This window comes from Trachemys scripta, chromosome 2 (assembly GCF_013100865.1).
Source record: "Trachemys scripta elegans isolate TJP31775 chromosome 2, CAS_Tse_1.0, whole genome shotgun sequence".
NCBI classification, from domain to species: domain Eukaryota; kingdom Metazoa; phylum Chordata; order Testudines; family Emydidae; genus Trachemys; species Trachemys scripta.
The window spans coordinates 113,608,645-113,632,511 of NC_048299.1; the positions used below are offsets into that span (position 1 = coordinate 113,608,645).

The 23,867-nt window shown below is 42.2% G+C and overlaps 1 protein-coding gene across 1 annotated transcript in view; it reads left to right on the top strand.

The window, feature by feature from the left end:
• LOC117871746 (dynein heavy chain 5, axonemal-like) overlaps positions 1–23,867 on the top strand; it is a 276,629-nt gene that overhangs the window by 115,715 nt on the left and 137,047 nt on the right. Inside the window, exons 43-47 of the mRNA XM_034759511.1 lie at positions 490–684; positions 14,926–15,060; positions 16,111–16,300; positions 19,369–19,586; positions 22,718–23,029. Coding sequence (XP_034615402.1) covers positions 490–684; positions 14,926–15,060; positions 16,111–16,300; positions 19,369–19,586; positions 22,718–23,029 — 1,050 coding nt within the window. The remainder of the gene's footprint in view (positions 1–489; positions 685–14,925; positions 15,061–16,110; positions 16,301–19,368; positions 19,587–22,717; positions 23,030–23,867) is intronic.

The following is a 23,867-nucleotide window of genomic DNA, read 5'->3' on the forward strand; positions in this document are numbered from 1 at the left end:
TTTCTGGTGTCAGCCCTCCAGTATTTAGGGGTGGCACAAAGCTGCCTAAGTTCCAGTTTAATTGGCCACTGGAGGATTCCTCCTGGGCAGGGCAGCAGTGCACAACTTCAGCCTGCCAGCATAATGGTTACAGGGACAGGGGAGCATAAAGCTGTGCTGAGTGTTCCTCAATCATAATTGAAGATCGAGGCACTTATCTTTATTTTAAATTGTTTACTTTAAAAATATTAATAATATTACTGTGATTTGCCAAAGCAACACATTTACTAGACATTCCTGTGGTCTTAGAATAGGGGGTGTGATATTACATATTGCATGAGCTGCAGTATTTTAGATGAAATTGGACAATGGTATGTGACTGCTGTATGCTCTGGTCGTCATATTCCTTCACTCCCATGTTTATATCAAGTAATATTCAGAAAAAAATAAACCCTCTGCCCACACTGAGAGTAAGTGATAATTTATTATTTTGCACTCTGTGTCTTTCAGAATCCTGGCTATGCAGGGCGACAGGAACTTCCAGAAAATCTAAAGATTCAGTTCCGTACAGTAGCTATGATGGTGCCTGACCGTGGTATCATTATGAGAGTCAAGCTGGCAAGTGCAGGTTTCCGAGACAATCAAATCCTTAGTCGAAAATTTTACACACTCTACAAACTTTGCGAAGAACAGTTATCTAAACAGGTGAAATAAACATTTGTTTAGGAGTAAGCCACTGCTGTAAGCGAATAGTTAACATGTTTTGTGTGTATTACTATTTTGAAGTTGAGTAAGCCTACTTTTTTGGTTAGGTTCACAGATCAGAATGTACTAGCAACTGGATCTTAAATAATTGTGTTATTCTAATTTTCAGAGTACTTTACCTACTAACAGAAGCTTGTTGATTTGGTGTGTGTGTGGGAGGTTTGTTTTGTTTTTTAATTAAAAACTCAAGTTTTAAGGGATGAAATATCAGGGACAGTTTGCAGTTATGTTGGTAGAAGCCAAATTTTTCACCCACTGCTCTTAAAAACTTTTTTCTTCCTTCTGATTTTGGTTATTTGCTACAGAAGTGTGTCTCTCTGTGTATATATAGTCAAAAAGGGGTTTGAATTTTATGAATTATAACTAATTTTACAATGTCCAGCAATCACATTTCTGTGTTTGGCACATCTTGCTGGGTGTTACCATTTTATCTAGTGAGAGTTATTTAAATGCAGACAAAGGGTACAGGTTTTTGGTGAGAATCTATACAGAAATTGCTGAATTCTGAGTTTTCTGCCCTGGATGCCCACTATGGGCTCTCAAAGGGGAGATATCCAGAGAGAGGAGATGTGAACATTGAGGCAAAACACAAACTAGGGCTATGTCTACGTTACGGATCTTACAGCAACACAGCTGTATCACTGCAGCTGCACCGCTGTAAGGTCTCCCGTGTAGCCGCTCTATGCTGGTGGGAGAGAGCTCTCCTGCCGGCATAATTAAACCACCTCCAACGAGTGGTGGTAGCTATGTCAGCGGGAGAGTGTCTCCCACTGACACAGCACTGTCCACACCGGTTCTTTTGTTGGTGAAACTTATGTTGGTTGGGTCGGGGAGTGGGGGACGTTCACAGCCCTTGACCGACAAAAGTTTTGCCGACAAAAGTGCTAGTGTAGCCAAAGCCTAGGTGTCCTGCAGTTTGGGACCCATTGAAGAGTCATATTGGGCCAGCTTCACCACTGCATTACTCCAGTTCTACCCCATGGTATCTCCATTGACTTCAGTGGAGTTATCTTGGCATACAATTTGAGCAACCCAGGGGTGAATCACACCCATTATTTCAGAGAAAAGAAAAGTACAGGTTGGGATGTTTTTCTCTCTCCATGTATTAATTCTTCCACCCCCACTTCCACCCCCAGACTCTGTGAACTGCCTTGCCTCATTATTTTTGACAACATTAGTATGATTTTTGTTTCAGGTTAATTTCACTCATATAGCAGCTCTTGGCTGCAAATTGATTTTCTGACGGGTCATGTCAGCTGCTATCTTTCCTGTAATATTGCCAGAGGGTCTGCCTTGTCTGTGAACTTCCCATACAGTCCCATATATTGATCCAGCAACATTGATAACAATTTACATATTGCTTATGATCCTGCTTCATCAGTCCAGCCATCTGTCCACTTTTCGCTTTATAGCAGGCCCTTTGAGGTAACCAGACTGTTTTTTCTGTAGAGACATCTTCCAGCACCTTGGGAGAAAGGGCTTCACTGTGTCAGAGGGTGTTGTGGAATGAGATGACTTGCCGCAGAGAAACCTTGTGCTGGGTACAGATTTGTCATGAAGTTTAGAAATACTGTGTGTACGCACCATTTCCTGGGTCAGCAACACAGATATCTGCAGAGATATTGTATTGGACATGGTCTGGCCTGTTTCCCCAGGGTCAGTCTCAGTGGGATGTTGTATTGGATTTTCTTCTTGTCTGAATGGTTTGTCTATGTTGTTTCTGTTAGTTTCTGTTTTGGACATGGTTCTCTTCACTGTACTGGGAGGTACATTCACAGACATTAGAACTGGGACTGTATGTGGAGCAATATGGAATTTCACCCCTAATATTTTGTCCAGCCTTGGAAGGGATGGCTGTTGCTTTTCAGTGTGAGTGCCCTCTGGAGTTTTTTGAAACGACCACCACATCCTATGTGTTGGTGGTTATTTGGCTGGGTCGCTTGTATGTTGGGAGGGTTGCCTTGCCAGCTCCAGGTGCTGATTCTGTATCCTTGTCACAAGTCTGATACTGTCTGTTGATCGGCTATTGATGGTGGGTGTCCTAGGTGAAAGTTCCGGGCTGGTTAGTGGCTGTTCACTACCTGTGTGTCCTGTTTGTGGTACCTCAGTTCCCCTCACTCCAAGGGGGTCTCTGTGGGACAGTGCACTGTGTGTGTATGCATGGTATACTGATGACTCCTTGCTAGGCCTTCTGTACCTACCATTAGCAGAGGGAATCATTGGCTATTGGAGAGGTTTGCTCCAAGCTATCCCTTCCTTCTGGTGCTTGGAAGTGCTACCATCTGCTGTTCTTTTTGCGGATACAGACTAACACGGCTGCTACTCTGAAACCTGGCTCATTACAGTATGCCAGCTTGTCCTGCCTGTGCATGACAATCTCCTTCTGTACCAACATGCTTGCTCGAGATAAGGTGATGGATTAACTTGAGGGACCTGCTGGAGTTCCTATGGTACCGCTCCTTTTAGGTAGGGGAATAACAACTTCTCTGGATGACCATAGCCAGGGTTTATCTACTCGCTACCCCTCATCCAGTTTACCTGTAGTAAGCCTAGCACAAATGTGCACTGGGAGAGCACTGGATAGTGTGACGTGGAGAGGATTTACTCAGATGTCTAAATGGTTTACTTACCAGAGCTTCTGTGCATCTGTGTTATTTAGACTGGCAAACTCCTGAATATCCCAGTATGGGACTAGGGCCATGCTGTGACTATGTATGATTATGTGACTAGATAGCTCATAATCCAAGATAGATAAATCCAAAGCTGACAGTGAAGAGTTGCAAAGGGATCTCACTTGACTGGTGACAAAATGGCAGATGAAATTCAGTGTTGATAAGTGCAAAGTAATGCACACTGGAAAACATAATCCCAACTATACATTTAAAATGGTGGGGTCTAAATTAGTTGTTACAACTCAAGAAACAGATCTTGGAGTCATCTTCGATAGTTCTCTGAAAATATCCACTCAAAGTGCAGCATCAGTGAAAAAGGTAACAGAATGTTAGGAAAGGAAAATATAATAATAATGCCACTATATAAATGCATGGTGCACCCACACCTTGAATAATGCATGCAGTTCTGGTCGTTCTATCTCAAAAAAGATATATTAGAATTGGAAAAAATGCAGAGAAGGGCAACAAAAGTGATTAGGCGTATGAAACAGCTTCTATACGAGGAGAGATTAAAAAGACTGGGACTTTTCAGCTTAGAAAAGAGATGATTAAGGGACGATATGATACAGGTCTATAAAATCATGAACAGTATGGAGAGAGTGAATTGGAAAGATTATTTACCCCTTCACATAACACAAGAACAAGGGGGTCACCGAATGAAATGAGTAGGTAGCAGGTTTAACACAAACATAAGGAAGTACTTCTTCAGACAATGCACAATTACCGTGTGGAACTCGTTGCCATGGGGTGTTGTGAAGGCCAAAAGTACAACTGACTTCAGAAAAGAATTAGTGGTAAACAGCAGACACCAACAAATACTCTCATCAAGGACAACCAAGGCCACCTACTAACAGAAAAAGAACAAGAAATGCGCCAGACAAAGCATTTCAAAGAATTGCTGAACAGAGAGCCACCTAAAGAGGAAGCAAACATCCAGGAGGCAGAAGACAATCTTGATATCAACACAGACACCCCAACAAAGGAAGAGATCATTCAAGCCATCAAATCCTTAAAAAATGGGAAAGCTCTTGGTAAGGATAACTGGAATGCAAATTGTTCAAGGTAAATCCTGAGTTAGCAGCATTTATCCTGGCCCCTCTATTTACATCAGTCTGGGAAAGGGAAAAAGTGCCATGTGAGTGGACCAATGGGGTTATAGTGAAGATACCAAAGAAAGGAACTCTCAGTGATTGTAATAACTGGCGTTGTATCACACTTTTATCTGTGCCGAGCAAAGTATTGTGTAAGATCATAGTCCAGCATATATCAGAGACAGTTGATAGTTTTCTCAGAGAAGAGCAAGCAGGTTTTTGGAAAGGGATGGATGCACAGACCAGAACTTCACTCTACGAAACATAATAGAACAATGCTTAGAATGGCAACAGTAGCTCTACATAAACTTCATAGACTTTGAGAAGGCTTTTGATAGCATGCACAGGACCAGCCTATGGTGCATTCTCATCCCTTGAAGACCTGGACTTCACAGATGATCTCGCTCTCCTATCACATACCCAACACCATATACAAAAAAAAACAAAAAAAACCCTCAACTCAACGCATTCAGCCAGCAAATTGGACTGAAAATCAATTGCAATCAGACAGATATCATGACCCTTAATATTGCCTCACCATCTCCAGTACAGATAGAGGTTTATATTGTCACCAATGTAGAAACATTCACATACTTGGGCAGCACCATGAGTCAGGATGGTGAAACTAGCCAGGACATCCGGTACAAAATCAATAAAGCCAGGAACACCTTCAAGAGCTTAAATACAGACTGGAAATCATCAAAATACAACACCAAAACCAAACTCAAGATTTATCAGAGCTGTGTACTTTCAACATTACTTTACAGTGCAGAAGGCTGGGGAATGAGAAAGTATGACATGTCCAAGCTGTCTTCACTCCATACAACTTGCCTCAGAAAAATCCTCTGTATCTTTTGGCCCAGAACACTCTCAAACCAAGATCTATTGACACAGTGCAGCCAAGAGGATCTGAGCACCATCATTGCCAGGTGGCGTTGGAGTTGGATTGGCCATGTGCTTCGGTTGGAAACTGATTCCATCACCAGAGTAGCAATAAGATGGACACCTGAAGGCAAGTGAAAATGAGGCTGCCCAAAAACAACATGGCAAAGAGCTGTGGAAGCCAAGCTGAAAAACCTGGAGCACAGCTGGGGAACCATGAAAGACTTGCCAGAAACAGACTGGAGTGGAGGAGCTTCATCACTGCCCTAAACAGCAGAGGCGTAATGGGAACATGATGATGGTGATGATCTCATGACCCATCTAGAATAGTAACGGGAGCTTGATACCAACTGAAAAGGTGAAAGTTCCAGCTGTGCAGTGGGACACATCACTTGCTTCTGGCCCTTGAAAGTCCCAACTTACTGAACTCTGAAGTACAGAAAAGCTATTTTAGGTGCCCCTAATTTTTCTCTCCCTGTAAGTTCTGTATGTTTGGATTCTTGATGCCAAATTTTCAATGTGAGTTAGGCACCTAAACTGCTTAGATGCTTTTGAGAATCCCACTAGACACCTATCTTCATCTTTGAGTGTCTAAATACCTATGAAAATCTGATCTGGCTCTTGCTAACTGAGGCAGTTTGATTCTTTGAGGCAAGATGGGTCCTCCCCTTACTCCAGAGCAGAGACTTGTCTAGGAAGCCAGACAATAAAGAGAAATGGCCAACAAGCAGGCTGGACAAGTAACCAGATGTCATTCATCTTCCTAGAACTACGAAGGGGTAAATGCCACCACCCTCACTGTAAAGAAATTCAAAACAAAGCCTAAAGAGAGAGACAAACCAGACTTGGATAAAGTAGGGCAGCACTGTGCATAGCCCACAAAGTTGTGCTGCATACAGAAAGGTTTGTTGCAAGTGTGGCAGTAAAATATCTATGACACAGTATGCAAAAGGGGCTGCTGAATGCCTAGAAAGGGGCAGGGAAAACTTCCTGTACCTGGGCAGTTTAGTCTTATGGCTGGTGACCTAGGTCAAGGAAAAACCATGGAACAATTTGCCTAAAGCAACCCTCCTTTGGAGGGACCTATATAAAGCCAAGAGGAGTAACTGACACTGAATACTAGATCCACCATTACAGCTTTACCCTGGTACTGAAAAGATACCTCACTTACAGCATAATAAATGCTGAATGTAAGCTGAAATTATGGTCTAGGAATAATTGAGCCTATCACCAAGGAAAGCCTGACTGCCAGATACAAGATTGTATTTGAGGACCTTTGGGAATTTGAAGGAGAGCATTACATCTGTACAGATCCCCAGGTGATAGTGCTTAGAGTCCTGCAAATCTGCAGGTATCCGCTTTATATCCGTGGACCATTTTTGCGCATATCAGCGCGGATGCAGATACAAATTTTGTATTTGTGCAGGGCTCTGACGGTAAGAGCCGGGCGGGCAGCTGTGAGGAACTGCAGCACGGATCCTCCACCCATCCTAGGCGGAGGTCTGGGAGCAGGCACACTAGTCGGGGGGCCTCCCGGCTCCGAGACAGGGACCTAGGCCAGAACCCAGACCGGACACACCCCTTCCCCCGACACCCTGACTCCGCATGGGGGGGCGCATAGGCAGCCCCTGCTCCGCCTCAGAGATGACCGTTCGCCCTCTGCTGCCCCAGCCAGGCCCGCGGCGTGCTGGGGAGGGACTTGCCTCTGTCCCCCGTGGGCTGATTGCCCGCTGGCTGAGCCTTTCCACGGGTGGCCGTGCCAGCAGCAGGATTTTAACTTGCGGTGGGGGGAGGGAGGGTGAAGGGATGTCTGTTTCTAAAAACTAAAATCCTGAGTTTTTTGCCTTTTTTCCCCCCACACAAACTTTTTAAAAAGTCGCTTTATTTATTTTGTGGCTCGGAGCTTGAGAGCCACACTGGCAGCTGTGGGGAGCCTGGGTTCCTCCACCTGCCCTGGAGGGACCCAGGCTCCTCACAGCTGCCAGCATGGCTCTCCCATGGCTCCGGCCGGGGCGGAGGGCGGGGGGCGGGAGGTGGGGTGCGTGTCGTGACTCAGAACTGCAGCCCAGCCATGGTAGGAGCCAGGCGGGCAGCTGTGGGGAGCTGCGGCGGACTTTCCACCTGCCCTGGATGGGCGGCCCAAGCATCCCCCGACAGCTCCACAGGTCACCCCTGCCCCTGGCCAGGCCAGCGGACAATTTCTGTGGATCGGATACGGATACACATTTTTGTATCCACGCAAGGCTCTAACTACTGGTTGTGCAAAGGTGCTGAAATATATCCTTCACAGTACTCCACAGACTTAAGAATACCTTGCACCAGAGGAAAAAAGCAGAAATCATAACCTGGGTTGAGAAAGTCACACACTTACATTAATAGCCTTGAAATCATAAAGAAAAAGAATGTCACTTTGCAGGTATGTTTGGACCTACAGGAACTGAATAAAGCTGTACACAGACAGTACCATATTGTAGCAACCACAGGCCATGTTTTGAGCCATTTGGTGTTCAAAAATGTCTACACTATCCTTGATGGATAAACATGTCTTCACCGTCAACACTCCACATGGAAGAGACCACTCTTGGTATCTGCCATTTGGGATCAAGTCTGCAAGTGAGGTCTTTCAGCAGAAAAATGAAGAGCCCTTTGGTCGTATTCAAGGAGTTAAAATTACAGTAGATGACATGATCATAGCTGCAGAAATGGCAAAGCCACGTGTCCTAATCCTGCATCAGATGATGGAAATGTGCCAAGAATGCTAAATTCAGTAAAGTACAGACCAAAGTTCTGTCTTTTCAGGATTTTTCAGAAGAGTATTATACAAAATTAAACCTCAGAGCTGTGTATGCAAATCCTAGAATATAGATGTTAATGACAGCTGCCAGTCAGCCTCACGGAGAGAGAGCGAGAACAATACAATTAATTAGAGAACAAATAATATATCCAGAAAAATTTGCAAAAAGTATTTGGAATACATTTGAATAAATTCTTAAAAAACTATTACATAGTAAATTTGTTAGTGTTCTTTATACATTCTCCCCCCAGTTTGCACTGTAATATATCTAACAGGTTTCAACAGAACATACTTTTATAGTTTTATTTTTATACCTTACAACAGACAGACACACACATTCACAATCACCTTCTCAGATATAATTTCTCAATCTCTATAGTACAGCTCTGAAATGTATGCATGTGTCCCCTGGAATCTCCAGAGCCTGAAGAGAATGGCAGCCTCACAAACTCTTCAGAACCTCTTTGGCAAACAACAGATCCTTACAGCCATCAGCAATTCCAGTTCTTGAGCCAATAGCCCATCGTCGTACCAGTTCCCAGCAGGATAGGGAATCTGTATCCTGTATCCAGACTAGTACAGGCATTGGGATATGCAGCCTCCTCTACCATTATTCATCTCATTCTCCTCAGAAGAAGGCCAGCTTTCTGAGCCAGATAATGTAAAGCTAGAACAAGATACTCCAGAGAGATTTTCTCTCCTGATTTCTTTGACTGCATATCACTCTAGAAGAATAATTGCTAACCTTGCTCTGGACCCAACAAAGGAATTAAAGGGAACTCCGATAATAGGGAAACACCAACCGTATAAATCTAAAATAGAGTCCCTTCATCCCTTGTTCAAATAAGTGACCAGAGCTGAACAGGAGACTCCAGACAAACTGAAAAGGCATAGCAAACAGAAACCTCGGCTATTCATAACTCAGATCAGACCAAAGCAGAACACATCAGTCCTGCTCTGCTTACTGCTACTAAGTACAATGGTATGATGCACCAGGGATCTCACCGTGGCCAAGATTACACAAGAGACAACTTCAGACCCTGCTTCTATTACCTGTGGGACAATTCCCTAGCCATGCCGAATAACATTCAGATTCACTGAGATGGTGGATAGAGGTACACACTGAGAATTCCTCTCTTCTCTCCACACTGTGTAATAACCATAATAGATGCCAAGCTGTCAGATGTTGGAAGTGGGCTCCACATATTAACAACTCCAGGGGAATGATCACCCCCAAACAAACTCAGGAGCATAAATTTCCTTGACATAAAGACAACCACACTATCCATTACCGGTTTAGTCAAAACTGCGTGAGAGAGTTTTTATCCAGTCAGACAACACAACAATGGTATCCACACAGCCGATGGGGAAGAATAAATCATGCATCAATGACAATAGTGGGCAGAACAATGCCTAGTTTCAATAACGGCAACATGCATCAAAGAAACTAGCAACTAAAAGGCAGACTGTATCAGCAGAATATTGGTGGAGATAGCAGAGATTAAATGACATATTCACAAACTTTGCCTCTTGCAAAATCCACATGAGAGCCTGTTTGCCATGAGTAAAAATACAAAATCCCCCAGACACTTCATAAGATGCAGACCCAAAGTCCAGTGAAACAGAAGCTCTGACTCACAGATAGCCAAAGGCAGCCTTACTACCACATCCTTTAACAGAAAAAAACATACAAAGATAATTTTTAAAAATTAAGGCATAATATTCAGTAATTACAGTAATCCCCAAACCCTTGAAGACTGTGGAACTCCAACATGGCATCTCTATTGGGGACCCATCCAAACAATCTGCCGCCGCAACAGGACCTATCAGCCAAGGTTCATCAGTGCGCTTCCCCACCAGGCCAGGACAATTCAAACCGAGGCACTAGAAACTGAAAGGAAAAGCCTTTCCCTCAAAGGCAGTAGAGACCATGAACACCTCTAGAAGACCATCTACTTAAGAAGTGTGCATAAAGGTGTGGAGAAAATTATTCTTATCCCTTTACACCTGAGTGATTAGCCAAAATTTGAGGTTTTGCAGGTTGTTTCCTTTAGGAACCTGTGGAAATCCTTGCCAGAGGATGTTGTGAAGGCCATGACCATAACAGGGTTCAAAAAAGAACTAGATAAATTAATGGAGGATAGGTCCATCAATGGCTATTAGCCAGGATAGGCAGGAATGGTGTCCCTATCCTCTGTTTGCCAGAAGCTGGGAATGAGCGACAGGGGATGGATCACTTGATGATTATGTGTTCTGTTCATTCCCTCTGGGGCACCTGGCACTGGCCACTGTCAGAAGACAGGATACTGGGCTAGATGGACCTTTGGTCTGATCCAATAGGGCCATTCTTAGGAAGAGAAATTGATGATGGTGAGTGAGGTATTTCTTCGATGCAATCCTGTTTATTTACAAAGAATGTCCAAAGTCTTGTATCCCTCAACAAAGCAGGATTCAGACAGCAGGAGTCTGTTTCTTTGCTCACTGATCCATGCCTCTGTCCATTCAGCACTTTACCCAAAAGCTCACTTTTCATTTTTTCTCCATCTGTCCATGGGTTTCTGCTGTCTTCTCTTTGTTTCTGTGGTGTTTCTCTCATGTGCACACAGACACACAGCTGCAATCCATTCATTCCCCTGCTCTTGCATTATCACCAGAGCCCCTGGAAACGACTTGAGCTGCATGGCTGAACTCTTCCCAGTCTTGCATGTGGCTTGTGTTTTGGGTGGAGATTCCTGTTGTTTCAGCTATCTTTTCCATGGAGGAGTTCAGTTTCTTTCTACATTTATTCTGAATGAAGGGCAGAGTCAACAAGGTTTTGCCCAAACCTCAGCATAACATTATTTTTCTTTCAGAGTGGTAGCTGTGCTAGTCTGTATCAGCAAAAAGAACGAGGAGTACTTGTGGCACCTTAGAGACTAACAAATTTATTTGGGCATAAGTCTTCATGGGCTAAAACCCACTTCATCAGATGCATGCAGTGGAAAATACAGTAGGAAGATATATATACACACAGAGAACATGAAAAATGGGTGTTGCCATACCAATTATGACGAGAGCAATCAATTAAGGTGGGCTATTATCAGCAGGAGACAAAAAACGTTTGTAGTGATAAACAGGATGGCCTATTTCCGACAGTTGACAAGGTGTGAGTAACAGTAGGGGAAAAAAACAACAAAGAGTCTGGTGGCACCTTAAAGACTAACAGATATATTTGGGCATAAGCTTTCGTGAGTAAAAACCTCACTTCTTCGGATGCATGGGGAAATAGTTTTTACATTGTGTAATGACCCATCCACTCCCAGTCTTTATTCAAGCCTAATTTAATGGTGTCCAGTTTGCAAATTAATTCCAATTCTGCAGTTTCTCGTTGGAGTCTGTTTTTTAAGTTTTTTTTGGATGGAGTATTGCGACTTTGAGGTCTGTAATTGAGTGACGAGGGAGGTTGAAGTGTTCTCCGACTGGTTTTTGAATGCTATAATTCTTGATGTCTGATTTGTGTCCATTTATTCTTTTGCATAGAGACTGTCCAGTTTGGCCAATGTACATGGCAGAGGGGCGATGCTGGCACATATCACATTGATAGATGTGCAGGTGAACGAGCCTCTGATGGTATGGCTGATGTGATTAGGTCCTATAATGGTGTCCCTTGAATAGATATGTGGACAGAGTTGGTAATGGGCTTTGATGCAAGGATAGGTCCCTGGGTTAGTGTTTTTGTTGTGTGTGTAGTTGCTGGTGAGTATTTGCTTCAGGTTGTGGGGCTGTCTGTAAGCGAGGACTGGCCTGTCTCCCAAGATCTGTGAGAGTGAGGGATCATCCTTCAGGATAGGTTGTAGATCCTTGATGATGCGCTGGAGAGGTTTTAGTTGGGGGCTAAAGGTGACGGCTGGTGGCGTTCTGTTACTTTCTTTGTTGGGCCTGTCCTGGAGCAGGTGACTTCTGGGTATTCTTCTGGCTTTGTCAGTCTGTTTCTTCACTTCAGTGGGTGGGTATTGTAGTTTTAAGAATGCTTGATAGAGATCCTGTAGGTGTTTTGTCTCTGTCTGAGGGATTGGAGCAAATGCAGTTGTATCCTAGAGCTTGGCTGTAGACAATGGATCATGTGATGTGGCCTGGATGAAAGCTGGAGACATGTAGTTAAGTATAGCGGTCAGTAGGTTTCCCGTATAGGGTGGTCTTTATGTGACAATCATTTATTAGCACTGTAGAGTCCAGGAAGTGGATCTCTTGTATGGACTGGTCCAGGCTGAGGTTGATGGTGGGATGGAAATTGTTGAAATCATGGTGGAATTCCTTAAGGGTTTTTTTTTCCATGGGTCCAGACGATGAAGATGTCATCAGTGTAGTGCAAGTAGAGTAGGGGCGTTAGGGGACGAAAGCTGAGGAAGCGTTGTTCTAAGTCAGCCATAAAAATGCTGGCATACTGTGGGGCCATGTGGGTACCCATAGCAGTGCCGCTGACTTGAAGGTATACATTGTCCCCAAATGTGAAATAGTTGTGGGTGAGGACAAAGTCACAAAGTTCAGCCACCAGGTTTGCCGTAACATTATCGGGGATATTGTTCCTGATGGCTTGTAGTCCATCTTTGTGTGGAATGTTGGTGTAGAGGGCTTTTACATCCATAGTGGCCAGGATGGTGTTTTCTGGAAGATCACCAATGGATTGTAGTTTCCTCAGGAAGTCAGTGGTTTCTCAAAGATAGCTAGGAGTGCTGGTAGCGTAGGGCCTGAGGAGAGAGTCTACATATCCAGACAATCCTGCTGTCAGGGTGCCAATGTCTGAGATGATGGGGCGTCCAGGATTTCCAGATTTATGGATCTTGGGTAGCAGATAGAATACCCCTGGTTGGGGCTCTAGGGGTGTGACTGTGCAGATTTGTTCCTGTGCTTTTTCAGGGAGTTTCTTGAGCAAATGGTGTAGTTTCTTTTGGTAACCCTCAGTGGAATCAGAGGGTAATAGTCTGTAGAATGTGGTGTTAGAGATCCGCCTACCAGCCTCTCGTTCATATTCTGACCTATTCATGATGACGACAGCACCTCCTTTGTCAGCATTTTTGATTATGATGTCAGAGTTGTTTCAGAGGCTGTGGATGGCGTTGTGTTCTGCACTGCTGAGGTTATGGGGCAAGTGATGCTGCTTTTCCACAATTTCAGCCCGTACACGTCAGCGGAAGCACTCTAGGTAGCAGTCCAGTCTGTTGTTTCGACCTTCAGGAGGAGTCCACACAGAATCCTTCTTTTTGTAGTGTTGGTAGGAAGGTTTCTGTGGATTAGTGTGCTGAGGTGTGTTGGAAATATTCCTTGAGTCGGAGACGTCGAAAGTAGGATTCTAGATCACCGCAGAACTGTATCATGTTCGTGGGGGTGGAGGTGCAGAAGGAGAGGCCCCGAGATAGGACAGACTCTTCTGCTGGGCTAAGAGTATAGCTGGATAGATTAACAATATTGTTGGGTGAGTTAAGGGAACCACTGTTGTGGCCCCTTGTGGCATGTAGTAGTTTAGATAGTTTAGTGTCCTTTTTCCTTTATAGAGAAGCAAAGTGTGTGTTGTAAATGGCTTGTCTAGTTTTTGTAAAGTCTAGCCACAAGGATGTTTGTGTGGAAGGTTGGTTTTTTATGAGAGTATCCAATTTTGAGAGCTCATTCTTAATCTTTCCCTGTTTGCTGTATAGGATGTTGATCAGGTAGTTCCGCAGTTGTTGCATATTCCTGAAGAAAAGTGTAGATCAGAGAACAGTGTGGTGGACGCGCACGAAACAGCTGCTGCTGAGTTTAGTTCCTTAAGTCTAGATGATCCAGGACTGTGGACCCACTTGAGCAGTAGCCTGAGGGACTTCTTTGTACTGCATGGGCCACAGCAAGTGAAAAACTTCATGTTCCCCAAAGACAATGAAAATAGAAATTTCCATCCAACACATTACTGGCGTGACATCCCCAATGGTGACAAAGTGGAGAGGCCATGGCTTATGTACTCAAAAACCCAGAATGCTGCATACTGTTTTTGTTGCAAACTCTTCCAGTCTAATGTTCCAGCCATATTGGGTTCTACAGGAACAATGGACTGGAAAAATCTGGCTAGAAATCTGGCATGCCATGAGAATTGTGAAGTGAAGGAGGAAGTGAGTGATTTGCATGAGCTCTCAACCCTTCAGCATCACAACAGTTTGTGGCTGCAGGGCTGAATCTTTTAAGGAAGAGAGGAAGCTTTCATTGGTAGGCCATTGTTTTCCTTTGACATTCATTCTACAACAACGCAGGACCCACAGCTTTCAGCTACTTGCACAGCTGAGAAGCTTGCAAATACTTTTGTGTGTGTGTCAGTCCCAAAATGAGGCAATAAAAAATCAGGACACTCACTCCTGAGTCTGTTTGGTAGAATTTACTTATTGTAGAAGGCTCTAAGCAGGACATGGGTGATTTTACTTGCAGTGCCATATGTGTGTCAAATCCTGGGCATCACACAGTGTGTTAAGAATAGAACTTTGATTTTATTTGCTGTGGCTTTGTGTTACAACTTCAAGGTTAAGTAAATGTAATTGTGTTTGTTATAATTGGAGATACAACAATGAAAATTATTTATAGAATCTGACACCATCAAAACCTTTACTCTTTTTGTGAGGATGAAGAACTGAGAAACTTTATTGATAGGCTACTTCTTTAATTCATTTAGTTTTCAACCTTTGTCATAATTTTAAAGTGCTTAACTTCTACAGTACTAATTGTGTTCACGCTTTGTTTTAAGGTTCACTATGACTTCGGATTAAGAAATATTTTATCTGTCTTAAGAACTCTTGGAGCAGTAAAAAGATCCAACCCCAATGAGCCAGAGAAAACAGTAGTGATGAGAGTTCTACGGGACATGAACCTCTCCAAGCTGGTATCGTAACATTGATTACCGTCACAAAATGGTTTTTTAAAATGTGTTTATTATATGTTAGTATGAACTGAAGTGTATTTTCTCAGCAGTTGGCTACATCCTTTTGCAATGATACTACTTCTCTTTTAATGTCTGGCATATCAAAGTGATGGTGCTCTGAACCCATTTTTTTCTTTTTATGAAGAGAGGACAACTCTTCCCCTCCCCCCCCCCCCCCCCCCCCCCGAATGAGAGATTTCAAATGAAGAAATAATAATAAGAAATCCTATAAGATCTTAGAGGACAATCTAGCCTGATTTTCAAATTACGTTCATATGGAATGGAAAGGAGAGCAAACAAAAGAGAGAGGGGAAAAAGAGCACATTGAATTAACATTTCATCTGTCATTTTAGATCCCTATTAATCCAGAATTTCAATTTACACTAATTCTTGGCAATCTGCCTTTTCAAACATCATAACAACCAGAATGACGTATAGTGTGTGGGCTGTTTTGAAGTAGCTGAAGAATACTTATCTATTCTATTCTCTTCCACCACTACCCTCTTCTATCCAAAGAATTCTTCGTTTTTCCATTTTGCTGTAGCTGGAAGATTATAGTGTGTGTAACCTCTGCGAAAGAACACAAACACCAGATTCACAATTAACTGTCTATTTAGCTAATTCATGCACATTTTTAAACCGCAGTCTAGATTATAATGATTTACAGAGGGAAAAAAAATTAGACTTCAAGAGAAGAAATAAGGGGAAATCTAGCCTGTTTGTCTAAATGACTAATGGATGGGGAGATTTACAAGAATTGTACTAAAATTTAAACATTTACATAAATTTTAAGTGCATATTTAATTTAGAAATTCCTATCTATGGCTAAATTGCTTGAAAGTCATTTTAATAAGATAGAGCCACTCATAATTTTCACGTTTGTTTTAGAAAAGATATCTATTTTACTATTATCATTTAATTAACATATTCTTGCAGATTGTTTGTAATTACAATAATAATTAATTTCAAAGAATAAATAGTTGTTTTTTTTCCCTACTTTTTAATTGACAGGTAGATGAAGATGAACCTTTATTTATGAGTCTGATTAACGACCTGTTCCCTGGAATTACTCTTGATAAGGTTGGGTATCCTGAACTAGAGTCGGCCATTCGGAAAGAGACGGAGAAAGCTGGGCTTATTCATCATCCTCCGTGGATTCTTAAGCTAATTCAACTGTATGAAACTCAGCGAGTCCGACATGGTTAGCATGCCAAATGAGGGTTTCATACTCCATTATAGCAGTAAAGGCTTTTCTATTTCTTTTCTACAAATTGTAGATTTTTTTCAAGTTTTTAAAGCCTCATATGGATATTTTTATCAGAAAATTGTTAAGAATAATTTTTATCATAAACAAAGAGCCCACCTTGTCCTCATAATATTGACAATTTAGCTATAGTATGTCTTTTTATGGGAAATCGGTGTGTGGCCTTGAGAGGAACTGAAGTTTCTAAGGGGGAAGTTAAAATGCAGAGTAAAAATGTATTTTATTTTCCCCCCTTCTCACCAAACTCAGAAATAGCTGATTTTGCTCAGTATTCTGAAAAAAGTCAAATTCAGGCGATTCTAATTATGGCTCTTTTCAGCTCAAAAGGTGAATATTTCCCATAGTTATGAGCATGTTAAAGTAAAGAGGTTGCAAATGAAACTGTCTTGAATCCTTAACTGTAATGGGTACTGCCACATGCCTGTTGTACTTCCAAACACCATTAGGACTTCTCTGTTCAATGTTGGTCACTTCAATTGAAGAAAGACAGAATAGAAATTGACCCAGTCCATAGAAGGGTAACAAAGACAGTGGTACAGCCAGATTTACAAATGACGGGAGATTGCAAACACCAGAATTAGCCCGGAAAGGAAAAGAGATAAAGGGAATCTGATTAAATTTGTCAAGATTTATGAAGGGATTTGTGAAGGATGATCCTTTTTATGCTTTCCCATAGTACATGAATCAGGGATCACTAGCTTAAACTAATACCCTGGTGCATTTAGAACAAATAAGAGGAGATATTTCTTCACAAAGCATATTTAAATTTGTGGTCTTCACTGTCTCAGAAAGTCAGTTCACATATTATGGCTGATTAAATGAAAGAGCTGAATAATGTTATGGCTAATAATGTTTCTTCTTAATTCATTGGTCTAATGCAGAATGAAATTCTGGGGCCCTCTTGGGGCAATACCAATGTGAGGGCCAGGGAACCCTCAAGGTTCCCCTTGTGGAATTTCCTTTGAATCTTACTCTTGGAGTGTGGGATTTGTGTCCAACTGCAAGAAACTGGACATTCACCCACAAACACCACAATTCCCCTGAGATCCACACAGATCCTCAGGATCCATGGAGGGCAGAAGGCCTGCTGTTCAGTGCCTCCATATTGGGTCTGGGCCCCTGAAACTCTGGCCCAGCTCCCTGGCAGTGCAGTTCCAAAGGAAGCTGTGAGATCTGCTGCCAGAGATTCCCTTGCAGATGTTTGGCCTTGTAATAATCCTTTTAGGCAGTTGCCAAGGCAGAGAGGCACCACTGGAAAGTTAACATCACCTTTACCTGTATAAACTTTCCACTGCTAATTTTATGAAGTGGAGGGGAGACAGTTCACATTCCCTTACCTCCAACTCCTCCTGATTCCCTCACCACTCATAGATCTTCAGATCTATGAGAGCTCTCCAGGGGACCCAGAGAGAAGTGGTAAGAGTGCTGCAGAGGTAATTGTTCTCTTCTACAGGGAGAGAGGGAAATGTGTGCATGTTTAGAACCCCTCTGTGCGCAGATCCTAGAGGCATGCTCTGCTCTGTGGGCCTGGTCCAAAGCTCATTGGAGTCAGTGGAGAGTCTCTCTCTAACTGCAATGGGTTAGGCTCAGATCTTATGTTCCTAATATAGGGCTGGATCCTGCACAGTTCTGAGCACCTCCTATGAGATATTGAATACATATAACTCCTATTCCTTTTAGAGGGAGTCACAGTCACTCTGCATTATGCATGCTTGGGTCCATAATGTTGGTCAGAAGCTCTATGCTACTAAATTCCTCCATAACTTTGCATCTGAGATTTTCAAAGTCACCTATGGGATTTTGGTAAAAAGCCAGTTGGTGAACACTTCAAGCTCCCTGGACATTCTATAACAGATTTAAAAGTAACTGTTCTTGAACAAAAAAATTTCAGAAGCAGACTTCAAAGAGAAACAGCAGAACTAAAATTCATTTGCAAATTTAACACCATTAATTTGGGCTTGAATAGGGACTGGGAGTGGCTGGCTCATTCCAAAAGCAGCTTTATCTGTCCTGGAATTGACACCTCCTCATTTATTATTGGGAGTGGACTATGTCCATCCTGATCGAATTGGCCCTGTCAACACTGGTTCTCCACTTGTGAGGTACTCCCGTCTCTTGTCATTATATAATGCCTGCATCTGTAACTTTCACTCCATGCATCTGAAGAAGTGAGATTTTTTACCCATGAAAGCTTATGCCCAAATAAATCTGTTAGTCTTTAAGGTGCCACCGGACTCCTTGTTGTTTTTGTGGATACAGACTAACACGGCTATGCCCTGATACTATGGGATTTTGATGTTCAATTTCCATTACAATTAATGGGAAATGGGCGTCCAGATTTCTAAGTGGCCTTGAAAATCTCAGCCTGAATGTCCCATCTGCTTTCAAACTATGTCATTGTTTCTTGGCACACAGCTTTGTTGATTTAATATAAAATAACTGAGTAGGATCAGCTATAGCCTAATTTTAATGTATTGTTTAAGAACTCAGTTGGCAACATGAGTATAAACTGATGAAGTAACAAGTTTGTCTGTTACTAAGAAAAATATATCAAAAATGTCTTCATGGTTTATGCAAGTGTATGTTTTTTGTTCCTTGTACTCCACGAAGAAATGCTCGGTTTTGTATATCACTTGGAACAACTCTTTCTTGTAAAAGATATTTAAAAATGATTGTTTTTGTTTACCACCAGTCAATTGAGTGTCACCACATATGAACATCAAAAGGCAGCTGTGTTTTCCAATTAGAAAAAGGAACAGAACTGCCTAAGGGAGGATAGAGAGCCACATTGGCTTGCCTAGCAGAATAAATCAGGCCTTTATGAAAGCCTTTAATAAAACATTTAAAAAATTTCATTTCAGTCAACATCAAGAAAGTGGAATGAAAAACATCTTTTTTAAATTTAGTTTTGATTTAAAAAAAGCAAGATTCTGATGCAATGCATCATTAAATTGAGGTCTTACATTTCAGCATTTTATTTTAAAAGAAGTCTATGTCTTTTTAAGGTATGATGACTCTGGGTCCGACTGGTGCAGGAAAGACAAAATGCATTAATATCTTGATGAAAGCAATGACAGACTGTGGCACTCCTCATAAAGAGATGAGGATGAACCCAAAGGCAATTACAGCTTCCCAGATGTTTGGTACTCTCGATGTTGCTACAAATGATTGGACAGATGGCATTTTCTCTACTTTATGGAGAAAAACTTTAAAAGCAAAGAAGGTAACTGGATATTGTGTTCTGACAGCCAATAATAGCATTTAATACTGTTTCTGTAAGGTATTATTACAAAGCAACACATCCCTTTCAATGCTTCATTTATGTGAAGGGTCTTTTTTGATCAAATCAAATCAAATTTGAAAATGTAATATTTTAGTTATTGTTTGTGTCTGAAGGCTTGTCTTCACTAGTCAACCTTGTAGCTGGAGTCAATGTAGCTTAGGTTGACTTACCTTGGTGTCTTCACTGCGCTGCGTAGATTGGAGATGCTCTCTGGTCAACTTACCTTAATCTTCTCGGGGAGCTGGAGTACTAGAGTTGACCGGAGAGTGCTCTGCCATCGATTTAGTGGGTCTTCACTAGACCCACTAAATCGACATCCGCTGCGATATCCACGGTAGTGAAGACAAGCCCTGAGCATTTAGGAATGTATACAGGGTTACTCTGAAGTACATGCCAGAGATCACTCACCTCCTCAAGCACAGACTTGAGGTTCTGGGGCTGGATCAGTGAGCTCTGTAGGGTTTTATTTCCTCTTTCATATTCTGTACACCTTTAGTCCTTCCATTCTTTTCAATTCCCAATGCAAAGACTTTCAGTGGTTTAATATAGAGACAAAGGGGGAATCTCTCCCACCCACGTTTTATGTCCATGCCACTCCAGATCAGTAATTCATAGACTCATAGACTTTAAGGTCAGAAGGGACCATTATGATCATCTGGTCTGACCCCCTGCATGCTGCAGGCCACAAAACCGTCCCTACCCCTTCCCTGGACTCTGCTGTTGAAGTCCCCAATCCTGTGCTTTAGTGACTTCAATCGGCAGAGACCCTCCTGCTAGTGATCCCTGCCCCATGCTGCGGAGGAAGGCGAAAAACCTCCAGAGGCTCAGCCAATCTACCCTGGAGGAAAATTCCTTCCCGACCCCAAATATGGCGATCAGTAAGACCCCGAGCATGTAGGCAAGAGTCTCCAGCCTGACCCCTGTTAGCCATTATACTATTTACGTACCATTGCTTGGTATTCCTTGGCTACTATGTTTTACCATTAAACCATTCCCTCCATAAACTTATCTAACTTAATCTTAAAACCAGACAGGTCCGTCGCCCCCACCGTTTCCCTCGGAAGGCCGTTCCAATATTTCACCCCTCTGACGGTCAGAAACCTTCGTCTAATTTCAAGCCTGAACTTCCCCATGGCCAGTATATATCCATTCGTTCTCGTGTCCACATTAGTACTAAGCTGGAATAATTCCTCTCCCTCCCTTGTATTTATCCCTCTGATATATTTAAAGATAGCAATCATATCCCCCCTCAGCCTTCGTTTTGTCAGACTAAACAACCCAAGCTCCTCTAGTCTCCTTTCATACGACAGGTTTTCCATTCCTCTGATCATCCTAGTCGCCCTTCTCTGCACCCGTTCCAGTTTGAGTTCATCTTTTTTAAACATGGGAGACCAGAACTGCACACAGTACTCCAAATGAGGTCTCACCAGCGCCTTATACAACGGAAGCAGGACCTCCTTATCCCTACTAGATATACCTCGCCTAATGCATTCCAAGACCGCATTGGCTTTTTTCACCGCCACGTCACATTGTCGACTCATAGTCATCCTGCGGTCTACAAGGACCCCTAGGTCCTTCTCCTCTTCCGTTACTTCTAACCAATGCGTCCCCAACTTGTAACTAAAATTGTTATTAGTCGTCCCCAAATGCATCACCTTACACTTTTCACTATTAAATTTCATCCTATTTCTGGTACTCCAATTCACAAGCTCATTCAAGTCTCCCTGCAGAATATCCCTATCCTCCTCCGAATTTGCAACGCCTCCCACCTTCGTATCATCCGCAAACTTTATCAGCCCACTCCTGCAATCGGTTCCGAGGTCAGTTATAAATAGATTAAATAAAATGGGTCCCAAAACCGAACCTTGAGGCACTCCACTAGTAACCTCCCTCCAACCTGACAGTTCACCCTTTAATACGACCCGCTGCATTCTCCCCATTAACCAATTCCTTATCCACCTCTGGATTTTCATATCGATCCCCATGTTTTCCAGTTTAACCAATAATTCCTCATGGGGTACAGTATCAAACGCTTTACTGAAATCCAGGTATATTAGGTCCACCGCATTTCCCTTATCTAATAAGTCCGTTACTTTCTCAAAGAAGGAGATCAGATTCGTTTGGCACGATCTGCCCTTCGTAAAACCATGTTGTAATTTATCGCAATTGCCATTAACCTCAAGGTCCTCAACTAGTTTCTCTTTCAGAATTTTCTCCAGCACCTTGCACACTACAGATGTTAAACTAACAGGCCTGTAGTTACCCGGATCACTTTTTTTCCCTTTCTTGAAAATAGGAACCACATTAGCTATTCTCCAGTCTAACGGGACCACCCCCGAGTTTACAGATTCATTAAATATTATCGCTAATGGGCCTGCTATTTCCTGTGCCAATTCCTTCAATATTCTCGGATGAAGATCGTCCGGTCCTCCCGACTTAGCCCCATTAAGGTGTTCAAGTTTTGTTTCTACCTCGGATACGGTAATCCCCCATCCTGTATGCCCCTCTGTCACGGTGCTAGTATCCCTAATACCTTCATTAGCCTCAGTTGAAAAATGTTGCATACTGATTTCTCCTCTCTCTCCTCAGACCTGCAGACAGTGCTGCCACAGAGCCACATATGTTATGAAGGTTGCATTGTGTTTTATTTAGGCCTTGGAAAATGTGAAAGCTTGTTATGAAAGAATTAGGTATCCTCTGTTAATAGATTGTAGGCCTGTTCCTGTTCTCACTGAAGTTAATGGAAATAGTTTTCATCTGCTTCTGTGGGAACAGGATCAGCCCATATGGCTGTCACAGGGGAAAGCAACATCTCTCTGTATATAACAACTGAAATTAACTTTTTGTCACTTTGATAAAAAAATCTTTGGTATGACACTCAGTAATGAAGTGAGATTTCAAATCACTGGGTAAATAAGGAAAAAAAGGAAGTATTATGATTAATAATAAAGCATTCAGCACCAGATCAGATAACTTACAAGTCAATGTTTATATAAAGTAATGTATTCTCGTATGTGTTCAGTAAACTATATTTTTGACATAGAATTTGCACTTGTACATGTATATTTCAGGGAGAACACATATGGATAGTTTTGGATGGTCCTGTGGATGCGATATGGATTGAAAATCTGAACTCTGTTCTAGATGATAACAAGACCCTTACTTTGGCTAATGGAGATCGTATTCCAATGTCCCCAAACTGCAAGATTGTTTTTGAGCCCCATAACATTGACAATGCTTCCCCAGCAACAGTATCTCGTAATGGGATGGTCTTCATGAGTTCCTCAGTGTTAGATTGGAGGCCCATTTTAAAGGCTTGGCTGCAAACTTTGCCTGCTACTCATTCTGATGTCCTATGGAACAGCTTTAACAGTGTATTTCAGGTATTAAGGCCAATACTTGCTACAAAGAAAAATGAATTCCAATCTGCTTATTTAACACGTCTGGATAAATTAGCATTATTTTTCCTACATTCTACTTCAGTTGTTTATCCCATTTATTTAATAAAATAAAGAACTAACATGAAGGATAATCACAAGGCATAATGCAGACAAAGAAAGGGCCTATAACAATAGCTAACATAATTTAAATTAAACGATATTAGGTGGCTAATATGGCCACTAATTTGAGTGGTGGGAGGGCTTTTCCTTTGTTTTTATTTTTTTAATCTGTTGGCTGTTTGGAGGTAAATTGTTATCTCCATTTTATACTGCTGGCTGGCAGAATTAATTTATGCTGCTTGGTGACTAATATTGTTTTTGATATTTTAATTATCACTAGAGTGCTCTGAAGGTTCTAAATGGGCTTTTTTGTTTCTGTTATATTTAAATAAATAAGAAAAAAATCAGGCCAAAGTCATCCTTATTGAAGCTCTGTTAACTTCAGTTACAGCAGGGGTGTATTTGATCCATGAAGTCTATATTCTGTAGGACCATGATCTTTTAAGTTAAGACTTGTGTGCATGATATTTTTGACATAGTGTCAAGTATCAGGGGGTAGCCATGTTAGTCTGTATCCACAAAGACAACGAGGAGTCTGGTGGCACCTTAAAGACTAACAGATTTATTTGGGCATAAGCTTTCGTGGGTAAAAAACCTCACTTCTTCAGATGCAGAAGAACCACCATCTGAAGACCATCTGAAGAAGTGAGGTTCTTTACCCATGAAAGCTTATGCCCAAATAAATCTGTTAGTCTTAAGGTGCCACCGGACTCCTTGTTTT